Source organism: Cherax quadricarinatus, chromosome 10 (assembly GCF_038502225.1).
Source record: "Cherax quadricarinatus isolate ZL_2023a chromosome 10, ASM3850222v1, whole genome shotgun sequence".
Lineage (NCBI taxonomy): Eukaryota > Metazoa > Arthropoda > Malacostraca > Decapoda > Parastacidae > Cherax > Cherax quadricarinatus.
This window is the reverse complement of record NC_091301.1, coordinates 34,866,457-34,882,468: the sequence shown is the minus strand read 5'-3', so window position 1 is coordinate 34,882,468 and position 16,012 is coordinate 34,866,457. Positions and strand designations below refer to the sequence as shown.

The 16,012-nt window shown below is 45.4% G+C and overlaps 1 protein-coding gene across 5 annotated transcripts in view; it reads right to left on the bottom strand.

Annotated features, from left to right (window-relative positions):
- FipoQ (F-box/LRR-repeat protein FipoQ) overlaps window positions 1-16,012 on the bottom strand; it is a gene marked incomplete at its 3' end in the record, with an annotated part of 174,640 nt that overhangs the window by 44,055 nt on the left and 114,573 nt on the right. For 4 of the 5 annotated variants that reach the window (XM_070083770.1, XM_070083767.1, XM_070083768.1 and 1 more), the window contains 1 exon segment: window positions 1,409-1,608. In XM_070083770.1, coding sequence (XP_069939871.1) covers window positions 1,409-1,608 — 200 coding nt within the window. 5 annotated transcript variants of the gene reach the window in all.

The following is a 16,012-nucleotide window of genomic DNA, read 5'->3' as shown; positions in this document are numbered from 1 at the left end:
TGTAGATATAAATCCATATGTATTCATGTTAACCCCTTGGGGCCTAGTTCCTGGGCCTTTTGTGTATCCATATGCTCTTGCGCTACCGTCCACAGGATGGATATGGGGTGCACAATAAACTAGTCACTTCGGTGGCAAAATCTAAAAAAAAAATCGCACTACAGAGGCAGTGGTTAGCCCTTCATTCCTTTAACATGGTGTACACTTTCTGTCCAGAAAGTGTACACCATGAAGATGAACAAGAGAGAAATCAAAAAGGGAATGTTCAGACTTTGCAAATTATTATGATAATGATGTGGCACCCATTCAGTTATGTGACGAAATTATTGATTTTGTGATGCTCCTTCGAGCTGGAGGGAATAGAATATTCCTGATGGTAAAGATGCTCTGGAGTCTTTACTGCAGTGTGGGAGGGATGTCTTTCTGACGTTGTGTGTTTCATACACATTACTACGTACAATTGCATTTTCAGTCACAAGTTATGAAAGGTCGTTTTCAAAACTGAAATTAATGAAAACATATCTGAAGTCTTGAATGTCACAGGAGCGACTGATCAACCTGGCTTAAATAAGCATTGAAAAGGAATTTCTCACAGCTGATGTAAAAAGTAAATTAGTTCATGGGTTTTCTGACAGGAAGTATCATTTGAGGAAAAGAACTTAATAAATTTGGTTGATTTATATTTAAACCGAACAAAGTGTTTATTTCATGTTTCATCTATCTTTACATATTCAAAATATCTCCCTTTCTCATAATATTTCTCAGTATTAGGCCTTATGCTTGAGTCTTTGGGGCATACAATCAAGGAGTTGGCCCCGGGCATCACCTCTGCACGCCACTGCTGTGGAGGCTGTTACACGATATACTTAGGCGAAACAGCAAGAAACCTCGAAACACATCTCAGTGAACACATTACTGCATGTAGGAACGATAATTTGAACATCGCCTGCATCCAACACTGGAATTCCGCCAATCACCTCATGAAATTCAATGACGCCCGACTAATGATTAAAGAACCCATTATCGATATTTCTAACACAATTAAACAGAACGAAAGCAGCTTCATAATCTCTTGAGTATCAGCAAGAGGTCTCCTCAAAACAATAAACCCTGCCATCACATACCTGCTACTGCTGCTGTTGCTATTACTATTTCTACTATTACTATTACCTCAAATACTACTTCTATTACCACTAATATTCCTACTACTACTACTACTTACGACGATAATACCTTGCACCTCATTCTAATACCTATATACGCCCTCTGTCTCTATATTGTTTGTAACGGCTTGACAAAGTTCCTGGAGAGCGAAACGTTCCCACAATAAAATGTCGCTTTAGTTGCACATGTATCTTTTTACCTAACAAGATAAGAGAGAGAGGGGTAGGGAATATCAGTTGTTTACCTGATAAGGAAGAGAAGAGCCTCAATGCTGTTAACACAGAGGCCGTGCCACTCTGGCCTGAGAGAGACGGTGCTCCAGAGGTTAGTGTTATAAGCTATCGTCCGCCACTTCTTGCACACCCTGGCGTTGGTGATGATCTCCCTGTGAGAGAGATACGAGAAGATCCTCAGTAGCACCTTGTCTGGCAGCTTGTCGATGGTCTGTGAGAGGAGAGAGAGAGAAGGGTCACACTCGCTAGCACTCGTTAAACTGCAACACACAACTTAAACTGGATGTGAAAGATTGCAGAAGTTGCAAGAAAGTTAGACATAGAATTATAAAAGTAATTTCACTGGATAATTAAAAAAAATGAGAGAATTATGGTGTTTATGTGTGAGAGAATAGCGACATTTACCTAGAAGTTTGTAAAACATTTTAATAACCGTTAATTAGATAATGTCAAACACAAGTACATAATTCTAAATTTATAAAAACGGCTTTAATTAAGTTAATTACTTCATGAGATGTAACTGTACGAGATTTATATACTCAATAAATTGATAAAAATTGTATAGTCACTTGTCTTGCTTAGAGAAGCAGCGTAAGAAACAGGTGGCGTACTGATGAACAATACTGCGTGTACACCAACACTGCGTGTACACCAACACTGAGTGTACATCAACCCAGAGTGTACACCAACACTGCGTGTACACCAACACTGCGTGTACACCAACACTGCGTGTACACCAACACTGCGTGTACACCAACACTGCGTGTACACCAACACTGCGTGTACACCAACACTGCGTGTACACCAACACTGAGTGTACACAACACTGAGTGTACACCAACACTGCGTGTACACCAACACTGCGTGTACACCAACACTGCGTGTACACCAACACTGCGTGTACACCAACACTGAGTGTACACAACACTGAGTGTACACCAACACTGCGTGTACACCAACACTGCGTGTACACCAACACTGAGTGTACACAACACTGAGTGTACACCAACACTGCGTGTACACCAACACTGCGTGTACACCAACACTGAGTGTACATCAACACTGAGTGTACACCAACACTGAGTGTACACCAACACTGCGTGTACACCAACACTGCGTGTACACCAACACTGAGTGTACATCAACACTGAGTGTACACCAACACTGAGTGTACACCAACACTGAGTGTACACCAACACTGAGTGTACACCAACACTGAGTGTACACCAACACTGAGTGTACACCAAAACTGAGTGTACACCAACACTGAGTGTACACCAACACTGAGTGTACATCAACACTGAGAGTACACCATCACTGAGTGTACACCAACACTGAGTGTACACCTACACTGAGTGTACACCAACACTGAGTGTACACCAACACTGAGTGTACACCAACACTGAGTGTAAACCAACACTGAGTGTACACGTACACTGAGTGTACACCTACACTGAGTGTACACCAACACTGAGTGTACACCTACACTGAGTGTACACCAACACTGAGTGTACACCAACACTGAGTGTACACCAACACTGAGTGTACACCAACACTGAGTGTACACCAACACTGAGTGTACACCTACACTGAGTGTACACCTACACTGAGTGTACACCAACACTGAGTGTACACCAACACTGAGTGTACACCTACAATGAGTGTACACCTACATTGAGTGTACACCTACACTGAGTGTACACCAACACTGAGTGTACACCTACACTGAGTGTACACCTACACTGAGTGTACACCAACACTGAGTGTACACCAACACTGAGTGTACACCTACACTGAGTGTACACCTACACTGAGTGTACACCTACACTGAGTGTACACCAACACTGAGTGTACACCAACACTGAGTGTACACCTACACTGAGTGTACACCTACACTGAGTGTACACCAACACTGAGTGTACACCAAAACTGAGTGTACACCTACACTGAGTGTACACCTACACTGTGTACACCTACACTGAGTGTACACCAACACTGAGTGTACACCTACACTGAGTGTACACCTACACTGAGTGTACACCTACACTGAGTGTACACCAACACTGAGTGTACACCAACACTGAGTGTACACCAACACTGAGTGTACACCTACACTGAGTGTACACCTACACTGAGTGTACACCTACACTGAGTGTACACCAACACTGAGTGTACACCAACACTAAGTGTACACCAACACTGAGTGTACACCAACACTGAGTGTACACCAACACTGAGTGTACACCAACACCGAGTGTACACCTACACTGAGTGTACACCAACACTGAGTGTACACGTACACTGAGTGTACACCTACACTGAGTGTACACCTACACTGAGTGTACACCTACACTGAGTGTACACCTACACTGAGTGTACACCAACACTGAGTGTACACCTACACTGAGTGTACACCTACACTGAGTGTACACAACACTGAGTGTACACCAACACTGAGTGTACACCAACACTGAGTGTACACCAACAGTGAGTGTACACCAACACTGAGTGTACACCTACACTGAGTGTACACCAACACTGAATGTACACCTACGCTGAGTGTACACCAACACTGAGTGTACACCAAAACTGAGTGTTCACCAACACTGAGTGTACACCAACACTGAGTGTACACCAACACTGAGTGTACACCAACACTGAGTGTACACCAACACTGAGTGTGCACCAACAATGAGTGTACACAACACTGAGTGTACACCAACACTGAGTGTACACCAACACTGAGTGTACACCAACACTGAGTGTACACCTACACTGAGTGTACACCAACACTGAGTGTACACCAACACTGAGTGTACACCAACACTGAGTGTACACCAACACTGAGTGTACACCAACACTGAGTGTACACAAACACTGAGTGTACACCAACACTGAGTGTACACCAACACTGAGTGTACACCAACACTGAGTGTACACCAACACTGAGTGTACACAAACACTGAGTGTACACCTACACTGAGTGTACACCTACACTGAGTGTACACCAACACTGAGTGTACACCAACACTAAGTGTACACCAACACTGAGTGTACACCAACACTGAGTGTACACCAACACTGAGTGTACACCAACACCGAGTGTACACCTACACTGAGTGTACACCAACACTGAGTGTACACGTACACTGAGTGTACACGTACACTGAGTGTACACCTACACTGAGTGTACACCTACACTGAGTGTACACCTACACTGAGTGTACACCTACACTGAGTGTACACCAACACTGAGTGTACACCTACACTGAGTGTACACCTACACTGAGTGTACACAACACTGAGTGTACACCAACACTGAGTGTACACCAACACTGAGTGTACACCAACAGTGAGTGTACACCAACACTGAGTGTACACCTACACTGAGTGTACACCAACACTGAATGTACACGTACGCTGAGTGTACACCAACACTGAGTGTACACCAAAACTGAGTGTTCACCAACACTGAGTGTACACCAACACTGAGTGTACACCAACACTGAGTGTACACCAACACTGAGTGTACACCAACACTGAGTGTGCACCAACAATGAGTGTACACAACACTGAGTGTACACCAACACTGAGTGTACACCAACACTGAGTGTACACCAACACTGAGTGTACACCTACACTGAGTGTACACCAACACTGAGTGTACACCAACACTGAGTGTACACCAACACTGAGTGTACACCAACACTGAGTGTACACCAACACTGAGTGTACACCAACACTGAGTGTACACCAACACTGAGTGTACACCAACACTGAGTGTACACAAACACTGAGTGTACACAAACACTGAGTGTACACCAACACTGAGTGTACATCAACCCTGAGTGTATATCAACCCTGAGTGTACACCAACACTGAGTGTGCATCAACCCTGAGTGTACACCAACAATGAGTGTACATCAACCCTGAGTGTAAGCCAACACTGAGTGTACATCAACCCTGAGTATACACCAACACTGAGTGTACATCAACCCTGAGTGTACACCAACCTTGAGTGTACACCAACACTGAGTGTACATAATCCATGAGTATAAACCAACCCTGAGTGTACATCAACCCTGAGTGTACACCAACACTGAGTGTACATCAACCCTGAGTGTACACCAACCTTGAGTGTACACCAACCCTGATTGTACACCAACCCTGAGTGTACACCAACACTGAGTGTACATCAACCCTAAGTGTACACCAACAATGAGTATACATCAACCCTGAGTGTTAACCAACCCTGAGTGTACATCAACCCTGAGTGTACACCAACCTTGAGTGTACACCAATCTTGATTGTACACCAACCCTGAGTGTACACCAACACTGAGTGTACATCAACCATGAGTGTAAACCAGCCCTGAGTGTATATCAACCCTGAGTGTACACCAACCTTGAGTGTACACCAACCTTGAGTGTACACCAACTTTGAGTGTACACCAACTCTGAGTGTACACCAACTCTATGTGTACACCAACCCTGAGTGTACACCAACCCTGAGTGTACACCAACTCTGAGTGTACACCAACCCTGAGTGTACACCAACACTGAGTGTACACCAACCCTGAGTGTACACCAACCCTGAGTGTACACCAACTTTGAGTGTACACCAACACTGAGTGTACACCAACCCTGAGTGTACACCAACCCTGAGTGTACACCAACCCTGAGTGTACACCAACTCTGAGTGTACACCAACCCTGAGTGTACATTAACTCTGAGTGTACACCAACACTGAGTGTACACTAACTGAGTGTACACCAACTCTGAGTGTACACCAACCCTGAGTGTACACTAACTCTGAGTGTACACCAACTCTGAGTGTACACCAACCCTGAGTGTACACCAACTCTGAGTGTACACTAACTCTGAGTGTACACCAACTCTGAGTGTACACCAACACTGAGTGTACACTAACTCTGAGTGTACACCAACACTGAGTGTACACTAACTCTGAGTGTACACCAACCCTGAGTGTACACTAACCCTGAGTGTACACTAACACTGAGTGTACACCAACCCTGAGTGTACATCAACACTGAGTGTACACTAACACTGCGTGTACACCAAGTGAGTGTACACCAACACTGAGTGTACACCAACACTGCGTGTACACCAACACTGCGTGTACACCTACACTGAGTGTACACCAACACTGAGTGTACAACAACTCTGAGTGTACACCAACACTGAGTGTACACCAACACTGCGTGTACACCAACACTGCGTGTACACCAACACTGAGTGTACACCAACACTGAGTGTACACCAACACTGCGTGTACACCAACACTGCGTGTACACCAACACTGCGTGTACACCAAGTGAGTGTACACCAACACTGAGTGTACACCAATACTGCGTGTACATCAACACTGCGTGTACACCAACACTGCGTGTACACCAACACTGCGTGTACACCAACACTGCGTGTACACCTACACTGAGTGTACACCAATACTGCGTGTACACCAATACTGCGTGAGTGTACACCAACCCTGAGTGTACATCAACACTGAGTGTACACCAACACTGAGTGTACACCAAGTCTGAGTGTACACCAACCCTGAGTGTACACCAACTCTGAGTGTACACCAACTCTGAGTGTACACCAACTCTGAGTGTACACCAACTCTGAGTGTACATCAACACTGAGTGTACACCAACACTGAGTGTACACTAACTCTGAGTGTACACTAACTCTGAGTGTACACCAACTCTGAGTGTACATCAACACTGAGTGTACACCAACACTGAGTGTACACTAACTCTGAGTGTACACCAACCCTGAGTGTACACCAACCCTGAGTGTACACCAACCCTGAGTGTACACCAACCCTGAGTGTACATCAACACTGAGTGTACACCAACCCTGAGTGTACATCAACACTGAGTGTACACCAACTCTGAGTGTACACCAACCCTGAGTGTACACCAACCCTGAGTGTACATCAACACTGAGTGTACACCAACACTGAGTGTACACCAACACTGAGTGTACACCAACACTGAGTGTACACCAACACTGAGTGTACATCTACACTGAGTGTACACCAACACTGAGTGTACACCAACACTGAGTGTACATCAACACTGAGTGTACATCAACACTGAGTGTACACCAACACTGAGTGTACACCAACCCTGAGTGTACACCAACTCTGAGTGTACACCAACTCTGAGTGTACACCAACTCTGAGTGTACACTAAGTTTAAAACTGGTCAATTAGCAAGAACTCATTTAAAATTAAGTCCTTTCTAAAATTTTCACAAACGTTTAAATATATATTTTTTCATTTATATTAATGTAAAAATTAATAATTTTGTACCAGAAAAGTTAGAAAACTTTCCTAACCTCATTATAAGAAGCGCAACTTAATTTAGTTTATTTCAACTAAATATATTTTATATAAGTTTATAATAATTTAATAATAAACAAACATAAATAAATATATTTTTTTCCTTAGATTCAGTATGATTTTTGCGAAATTATTGCATACACAAATTTTCACTTGCCTTATTCGGCAAGAAGTGTCACCTGCTCAGCAGGTTTCTTCAGTCGAAATACCGAGGTGACGAATTCTTGTACATTTGCCTTACTCACCTAGTTTTTAAAAGAGTAAAAAAAAACACCCTTGAAGAAAGGGAGATCGACACATTTTACATGAGTGAATAATGTACGTGTAGAGGCTAAGAAAACCAAATTGACAATTTTAATAAAACATCAGCAACGTCAAAATTAGATCAGAAGTGAGTTGTTGACCCATGTGGAGAATAATGTATTTTCCAGAAAAAAATATAGTGTATTTTTTATGTAAATTAGTGTAACATACTGTATTTAATAAAAATTTGTCATAAAAAATGGGAAGCTGCACCTGCGCACAGAAGACTCACCATTGTGTTTTGAATGAGCCAAGAAAACGTTAGTAAAATGGGAAGAATTTTCATGCTCTAGAGGTTAAAATTGGGCTGACACCTCTCAAATAGGAGCCGAAATTGTTGGATGTGCATTCCTGCATAACTTGAGATATCAGGCGACTGGACAAGACAACTCCAGGAACCTCAGATAAGTTTGTTTATGTTTGTTACTCTGGCCAGTGGTATTTTCATAGATAGACAGTGAGGTTTTCTGAGTATGATACACCTTAATCTCCAGTCAAATTGGTGAGTGATTTTAAGATATTCTCCTTCTGTTATGTAAATGTGTATATATATAATCCTTTATTAATTTAATATACAGTCCACAAATTTATATATTTACCAGAACTCCTGGTGATATATATTTCATTTGTAATTAATAGGTCTAGAGCAACTTGTGGATATGACAGTTGTAGGTATCGAAGGGGGACATTTTTGCGACCTAGGTGTCCCAGATTCCTACTTGTCTATGTAACTCTGATAAATAATAATTATCTTTGTTATTTACTGGTATGTACATTATGAGTTACATTCAGATAAATGTAATTTTCCACAACCCATATTAATTAAGTCACTGAACATGTGTGTGTGAGAGAACATGTGTGTGTGAGAGAACATGTGTGTGTGAGAGAACATGTGTGTGTGAGAGAACATGTGTGTGTGAGAGAACATGTGTGTGTGAGAGAACATGTGTGTGTGAGAGAACATGTGTGTGTGAGAGAACATGTGTGTGTGAGAGAACATGTGTGTGTGAGAGAACATGTGTGTGTGAGAGAACATGTGTGTGTGAGAGAACATGTGTGTGTGAGAGAACATGTGTGTGAGAGAACATGTGTGTGAGAGAACATGTGCGTGTGAGAGAACATGTGTGTGTGAGAGAACGTGTGTGTGAGAGAACATGTGCGTGTGAGAGTAAGTTTAAGGTGCAAGAAATAGATCGCTGTCAATACTTGGAATCACACAGACGAAATTAGTGATAATATTGAGGAGACAAAGCTCTGAGCTGCAGCCAGAAGTGAGAATGCCTTCTCATCAACTTTCAGATTTCACTATGATGTATCTTACATATATTCCATAAGATATTAGAGTTTGGAAAAGTTAGTCTGCGTGTATTAAGTCTGTCAAATTTGAGTCTGGTTATGATTAAATTATTTTATGTTAGACTTGTTAGATTAGAGTTACAATTGACCAGGCTGAGTTATCATCATTAGTGTGTGGTTTACTGCTGAACATGCAATTAGTATCCTCAAAGTTTTGCAAGTTTTTCCCTAGCTAGATGTACGAGACTTCTGAGAGTTTTTACTTCAAGTGAAAGTAATAACGTAGTTACTGTTGACACAACTCTGTGCGTCCACTCGTACAAATTTAGGGAAAATATCTTCAGAATTTTTTGAGAATCTATGCTCTGGACTGTACTATCAAGTTTTCTAACAAAAAGAAATTCACGAAGCAAAGAATGAAGGTATTTTATGTGATCAGTGTAGCAATTTTCGTGAGCAAGGTCAGTGCATCAGTAATGTAAATTTAATCAGATTATTAGTCTTAGTGATAGTTTACGATTTCAGGACCGTGGTAAAGGCAGGTCGTTCCTCATCGTCGAAGTCGCACATGAAGGCAGCGTCCACAGTCAGCTGTGTCCATGCTTGCATCCTGTCGGTCTTCTCTTAGAATGTCAGCCTTGGTTCACTAGACAGATGTCAGTTTACACTAGTTACCCACTAATATACTCTCCTGCGTTTTCTTTCATTATTCAGTTTTCTGTGATGCATGTATTACTGTCAGTACGTTTTCTCTCATCTTTTATTCAGTGTATTTATATCACTGAGCTTTACCCCTCTGATCCCAGAATACACCAGTGTAGCCTGAAATAAAAGTAACTCATTTATTTACCGATTATAAAAGTTGCCCTAAAACATTCGTTGTAACAAGGCTATTCGGTAGTTTGTATCAGTTCTCCATAACTTCATCTGTTTCCCATATCCTTTATTTTCTCCAGTGTATACTCTTTAACACATCACAAAATTGTACCCAGATCATAAACTAACTAGAACATGTTAGTTCACTGTTTTTATTCTATGTTCACAGGAAAAAATCTAATACGTTATTATTATTATTATATTCAAACGTAAGCGTTAAACCCGTCCGAGTCATACAACAGTTTTTGATACACAGTTAAGATAAGATAAGATAAGATAAGATTTCGTTCGGATTTTTAACCCCGGAGGGTTAGCCACCCAGGATAACCCAAGAAAGTCAGTGCGTCATCGAGGACTGTCTAACTTATTTCCATTGGGGTCCTTAATCTTGTCCCCCAGGATGCGACCCACACCAGTCGACTAACACCCAGGTACCTATTTGCTGCTAGGTGAACAGGACAACAGGTGTAAGGAAACGTGTCGAATGTTTCCACCCGCCGGGAATCGAACCCGGGCCCTCCGTGTGTGAAGCGGGAGCTTTAGCCACCAGGCCACCGGGCCACAAGCCACCAGGCCACCGGGCCACAACAGGCCACATGATCTGTTTTCTTACTTCAATTCATGTCAAAGTCCAGCCCTATCTAAGATGTACTACCCCCCAGGATGCCACCAACAACAGTCGACTAACACGCAAGTACCTACTTACTGCTAGTGAACAAAATGTAAGGAAACGTACCTAACATTTCACGTGTGTCGGGGATCGAACCACCGACCCTCAGTACGTGAGGTCAGGACGCTACCAACTGAGCCATCTGATTCTATAATTTTTATAAATAATTTATATTTATATTTATATTCGGTAATATAGTGAGCAGAAATTTGTATCATAATTTAAATGAGAATTTACCAATGATATATAAAGTTGTTATATCACCTTGGAGCTTCTATCACTTATATTTCATGATAGAAAACCTAGATATTTATTAGTTTTATTCTGAGTCTTGTACAAGAATGGTATACAATACCGACAAGATGAAATTAAGATACATATGCAACAACTGGGCATCTTTGTTGTAGACGTTTCGCCATCCAGTGGCTTTATCAAAAACAAATTCCAGGACATAACTTGAAGACAGTAGAACTATATTTATACAAACTCTCTTGCCTATCGGTCAGCCATACCTCGAGCCTAGAGTAAAAAATATCTCATCAAATATTTTCTTACAGTTATTTGCTCATCAGTGTCCTGCATGGACGTCTATCGAAGGCCTTACTAAAGTCTACGTAAACTACGTCGTATCTATCTTGGTCCACAGTATCATAATCCCAGGGAAAAGTCAGTAAATTTGTTAAAAAATATTGGGAAACAATGTTGAGTTTCACTAATCCAGTGATGTCCATCAGGGTGACACAAGTTATTTCAATTCAGCCATACCTTGCTCACATATAACATAATGGAGATCATCCGGGGTGGCCCGGTGGCCTGGTGGTTAAAGCTCCCGCTTCACACACGGAGGGCCCGGGTTCGATTCCCGGCGGGTGGAAACATTTCGACACATTTCCTTACACCTATTGTCCTGTTCACCTAGCAGCAAATAGGTACCTGGGTGTTAGTCGACTGGTGTGGGTCGCATCCTGGGGGGACAAGATTAAGGACCCCAATGGAAATAAGTTAGACAGTCCTCGATGACGCACTGACTTTCTTGGGTTATCCTGGGTGGCTAACCCTCCGGGGTTAAAAATCCGAACGAAATCTTATCTTATCGAAACAACATGTAAGCTAAACTGTAATTTTTCGTGACTTATTTCACATCTGCATAAATAACCAGATATAAACATGTAAATAGTTCATTACCACTAACTTTTTTAAGTATCAAAACTTTGCGGCCCAGACCCTGGACCCATTATGTGTCTCTATCATCTTCTAACTACATCCACACCGTAGTATACATAATGAAGATGTTCAGGTATCAGTAAGTTGACTTCAGTTAGAGTAAAGTTAACCTGTTATGTTCGCCAATCACAGGCCTCCCTACTTGGAAGATACATTGTGGAGTCATGTATTAGAAAGATACACTGTTGTATCATGTATTAGAAAGATACACTGTTGTATCATGTATTAGAAAGATACACTGTTGTATCATGTATTAGAAATATACATAGTGGTTTATTTACACAAGATTCTTTCTCAATGTTTTCCGCAGCTCGGATACCACAACTGTCACCTGCCTCGGGGTTCTATTTACTGCCAGGTGACACAAGAAGCAGGTGATAGAAGACTTGCCCACTACCCTCTCTGTGGAGAAATTTTCTCCACAGACAAAGTGAAAGGAAGGGAAGGAGGCAGAACGTGGAAGGGAGGGAAGGAGGCAGAAAGTGGAAGGGAGGGAAAGAGGCAGAAAGTGGAAGGGAGGGAAGGAGGCAGAAAGTGGAAGGGAGGGAAAGAGGCAGAAAGTGGAAGGGAGGGAAGGAGGCAGAAAGTGGAAGGGAGGGAAGGAGGCAGAAAGTGGAAGGGAGGGAAGGAGGCAGAAAGTGGAAGGGTGGGAAGGAGGCAGAAAGTGGAAGGGAGGGAAGGAGGCAGAAAGTGGAAGGTAGGGAAGGAGGCAGAAAGTGGAAGGGAGGGAAGGAGGCAGAAAGTGGAAGGTAGGGAAGGAGGCAGAAAGTGGAAGGGAGGGAAGGAGGCAGAAAGTGGAAGGGAGGGAAGGAGGCAGAAAGTGCAAGGGAGGGAAGGAGGCAGAAAGTGGAAGGGAGGGAAGGAGGCAGAAAGTGGAAGGGAGGGGGAGGCAGAAATGGAAGGAAGGGAAGGAGCAGAAAGTGGAAGGGGGGAAAGCAGTGGAAGGGAGGGAAGGAGCAGAAAGTGGAAGGGGGGAAGGAGGCAGTGGAAGGGAGGGAAGGAGGCAGAAAGTGGAAGGGGGAAGCATGGCGGGGGAAGCATGGTGGGGGAAGCATGGCGGGGAAAGTATGGTGGGGGAAGCATGAAGGGGAAAGCATGGATGGGGGAAGCATGGAGGGGGAAGCATGGTGGGGGAAGCATGGAGGGGGAAGCATGGTCGGGGGAAACATAGTGGGGAAGCATGGAGGAGGGAAGCATGGACGGGGGAAGCATGGTGGGGGAAAACATGAATGGGGAAGCATGGTGGGGGGAAACATGGTGGGGGAAGCATGGTGGGGGAAGCATGGTGGGGGAGCATGGTTGGGGAAGCATTGCGAGGGGGGAAGCATGGAGGGGGAAGCATGGTGGGAGAAGCATGGTGGGGGGAAGCATGGAGAGGGGGGAAACATGGAGGGGGAAGCACGGTGGGGGAGCATGGTGGGGGAGCATGGTGGGGAAGCATGGTGGGGAAGCATGGTGGGGGGAAGCATGGACAGGGGGGAAGCATGGAGGGGGAAGCATGGTGGGGGAGCATGGTGGGGGAGCATGGTGGGGGAACATGGTAGGGGAGCATGGTGGGGGAAGCATGGTGGGGAAGCATGGTGGGGAAGCATGATGGGGAGCATGGTGGGGGAAGGATGGTGGGGGAGCATGGTGGGGGGAAGCATGGACAGGGGGGAAGCATGGAGGGAGAAGCATGGTGGGGGAGCATGGTGGGGGAAAGCATGGTGGGGGAACATGGTGGGGGGAGCATGGTGGGGAAGCATGGTGGGGAAGCATGGTGGGGAAGCATGGTGGGGAGCATGGTGGGGGAAGGATGGTGGGGGGAGCATGGTGGGGGAAGCATGGTAGGGAAGCATGGTGGGGGAAGCATGGTGGGGGAGCATGGTGGGGGAGCACGGTGGGGGAGCATGGTGGGGGAGCATGGTGGGGGGAAGCATGGTGAGGGGACCATGGTGGGGGAAGGGTAAAAGCATGGTGGGGAAGCATGGTGGGGGGTAAGGGAGCATGGTGGGGGGAAGCATGGTGGGGGGAGCATGGTGGGGGAAGCATGGTGGGGGAAGCATGGTGGTGGGGGGAGGGTAAAGCATGGTGGGGGGGGAAGCATGGTGGGGGAAGCACGGTGGGGGAAGCATGGTGGGGGAGAGAACGGTGGGGGAAGCATGGTGAGGGGACCATGGTGGGGGGAGCACGGTGGGGGAAGCATGGTGGGGGGTAGTATGGAGTAGACGGGGCTGGAGGAGGAAGAGAAAGATGGTCAATTAGATTTTCCAAGTAATAATAGATGTGACCATTGAAGGTGCCAGAACTGTGATATAACTAGTGAGGAGCTGATTGTTGGTGGTTAGTGAGGGAGGGAGGGAGAGAAAGAAGGAGAGAGAGGAAGGGAGGGAAGGAGGGAGAAAGTGGAAGGGAGGGAAGGAGGGAGAAAGTGGCAGGGAGGGAAGGAGGGAGAAAGTGGAAGGGAGGGAAGAAGGGAGAAAGTGGAAGGGAGGGAAGGAGGGAGAAAGTGGCAGGGAGGGAAGGAGGGAGAAAGTAAAAAAGAGGGAAGGAGGGAGAAAGTGGAAGGGAGGGAAGGAGGGAGTAAGTGGAAGGGAGGGAAGGAGGGGAGAAAGTGGAAGGGAGGGAAGGAGGGAGAAAGTGGAAGGGAGGGAAGGAGGGAGAAAGTGGAAGGGAGGGATGGAGGGAGTAAGTGGAAGGGAGGGAAGGAGGGAGAAAGTAAAAAAGAGGGATGGAGGGAGAAAGTGGAAGGGAGGGAAGGAGGGAGAAAGTGGAAGGGAGGGAAGGAGGGAGAAAGTGGAAGGGAGGGATGGAGGGAGTAAGTGGAAGGGAGGGAAGGAGGGAGAAAGTATAAAAGAGGGAAGTAGGGAGAAAGTAGAAGGGAGGGAAGGAGGGAGAAAGTGGAAGGGAGGGAAGGAGGGAGAAAGTGGAAGGGAGGGATGGAGGGAGTAAGTGGAAGGGAGGGAAGGAGGGAGAAAGTAAAAAAGAGGGAAGGAGGGAGAAAGTGGAAGGGAGGGAAGGAGGGAGAAAGTGGAAGGGAGGGAAGGAGGGAGAAAGTGGAAGGGAGGGATGGAGGGAGTAAGTGGAAGGGAGGGAGTCAGTAAAAAAGAGGGAAGGAGGGAGAAAGTAGAAGGGAGGGAAGGGGGGAGAAAGTGGAAGGGGGGGAAGGAGGGAGAAAGTGGAAGGGAGGGATGGAGGGAGTAAGTGGAAGGGAGGGAAGGAGGGAGAAAGTGGAAGGGAGAGAAGGAGGCAGAAAGTGGTAGGGAGGGAAGGAGGGAGAAAGTGGAAGGGAGGGAAGGAGGGAGAACGTGGAAGGGAGGGAAGGAGGGAGAAAGTAAAATAGAGGGAAGGAGGGAGAAAGTGGAAGGGAGGGAAGGAGGGAGAAAGTGGAAGGGAGAGAAGGAAAGAGAAAGTGGAAGGGAGAGAAGGAGGCAGAAAGTGGAAGGGAGGGAAGGAGGCAGAAAGTGGAAGGGAAGGAAGGAGGCAGAAAGCGGAAGAGAGGGAAGGAGGCAGAAAGTGGAAGAGAGGGAAGGAGGGAAAAAGTGGAAGGGACGGAAAAAGGGAGAAAGTGGAAGGGAGGAAAGGAAGGAGAAAGTGGAAGGGATGGAAGGAGGCAGAAAGTAGAAAGGAGAGAAGGAGCGAGAAAGTGGAAGGGAGGGAAAGAGGGAGAAAGTGGAAGGGAGGGAAGGAGGGAGAAAGTGGAAGGGAAGGAAGGAGGCAGAAAGTGGAAGGGAGGGAAGGAGGGAGAAAGTGGAAGGGAGTGAAGGAGGGAGAAAGTGGAAGGGAGGGAAGGAGGGAGAAAGTGGAAAGGACTAAAGAAAGGAGAAAGTGGAAGGGAGGGAAGGAGGGAGAAAGTGGAAGGGATGGAAGGAGGCAGAAAGTGGAAGTGAGGGAAGGA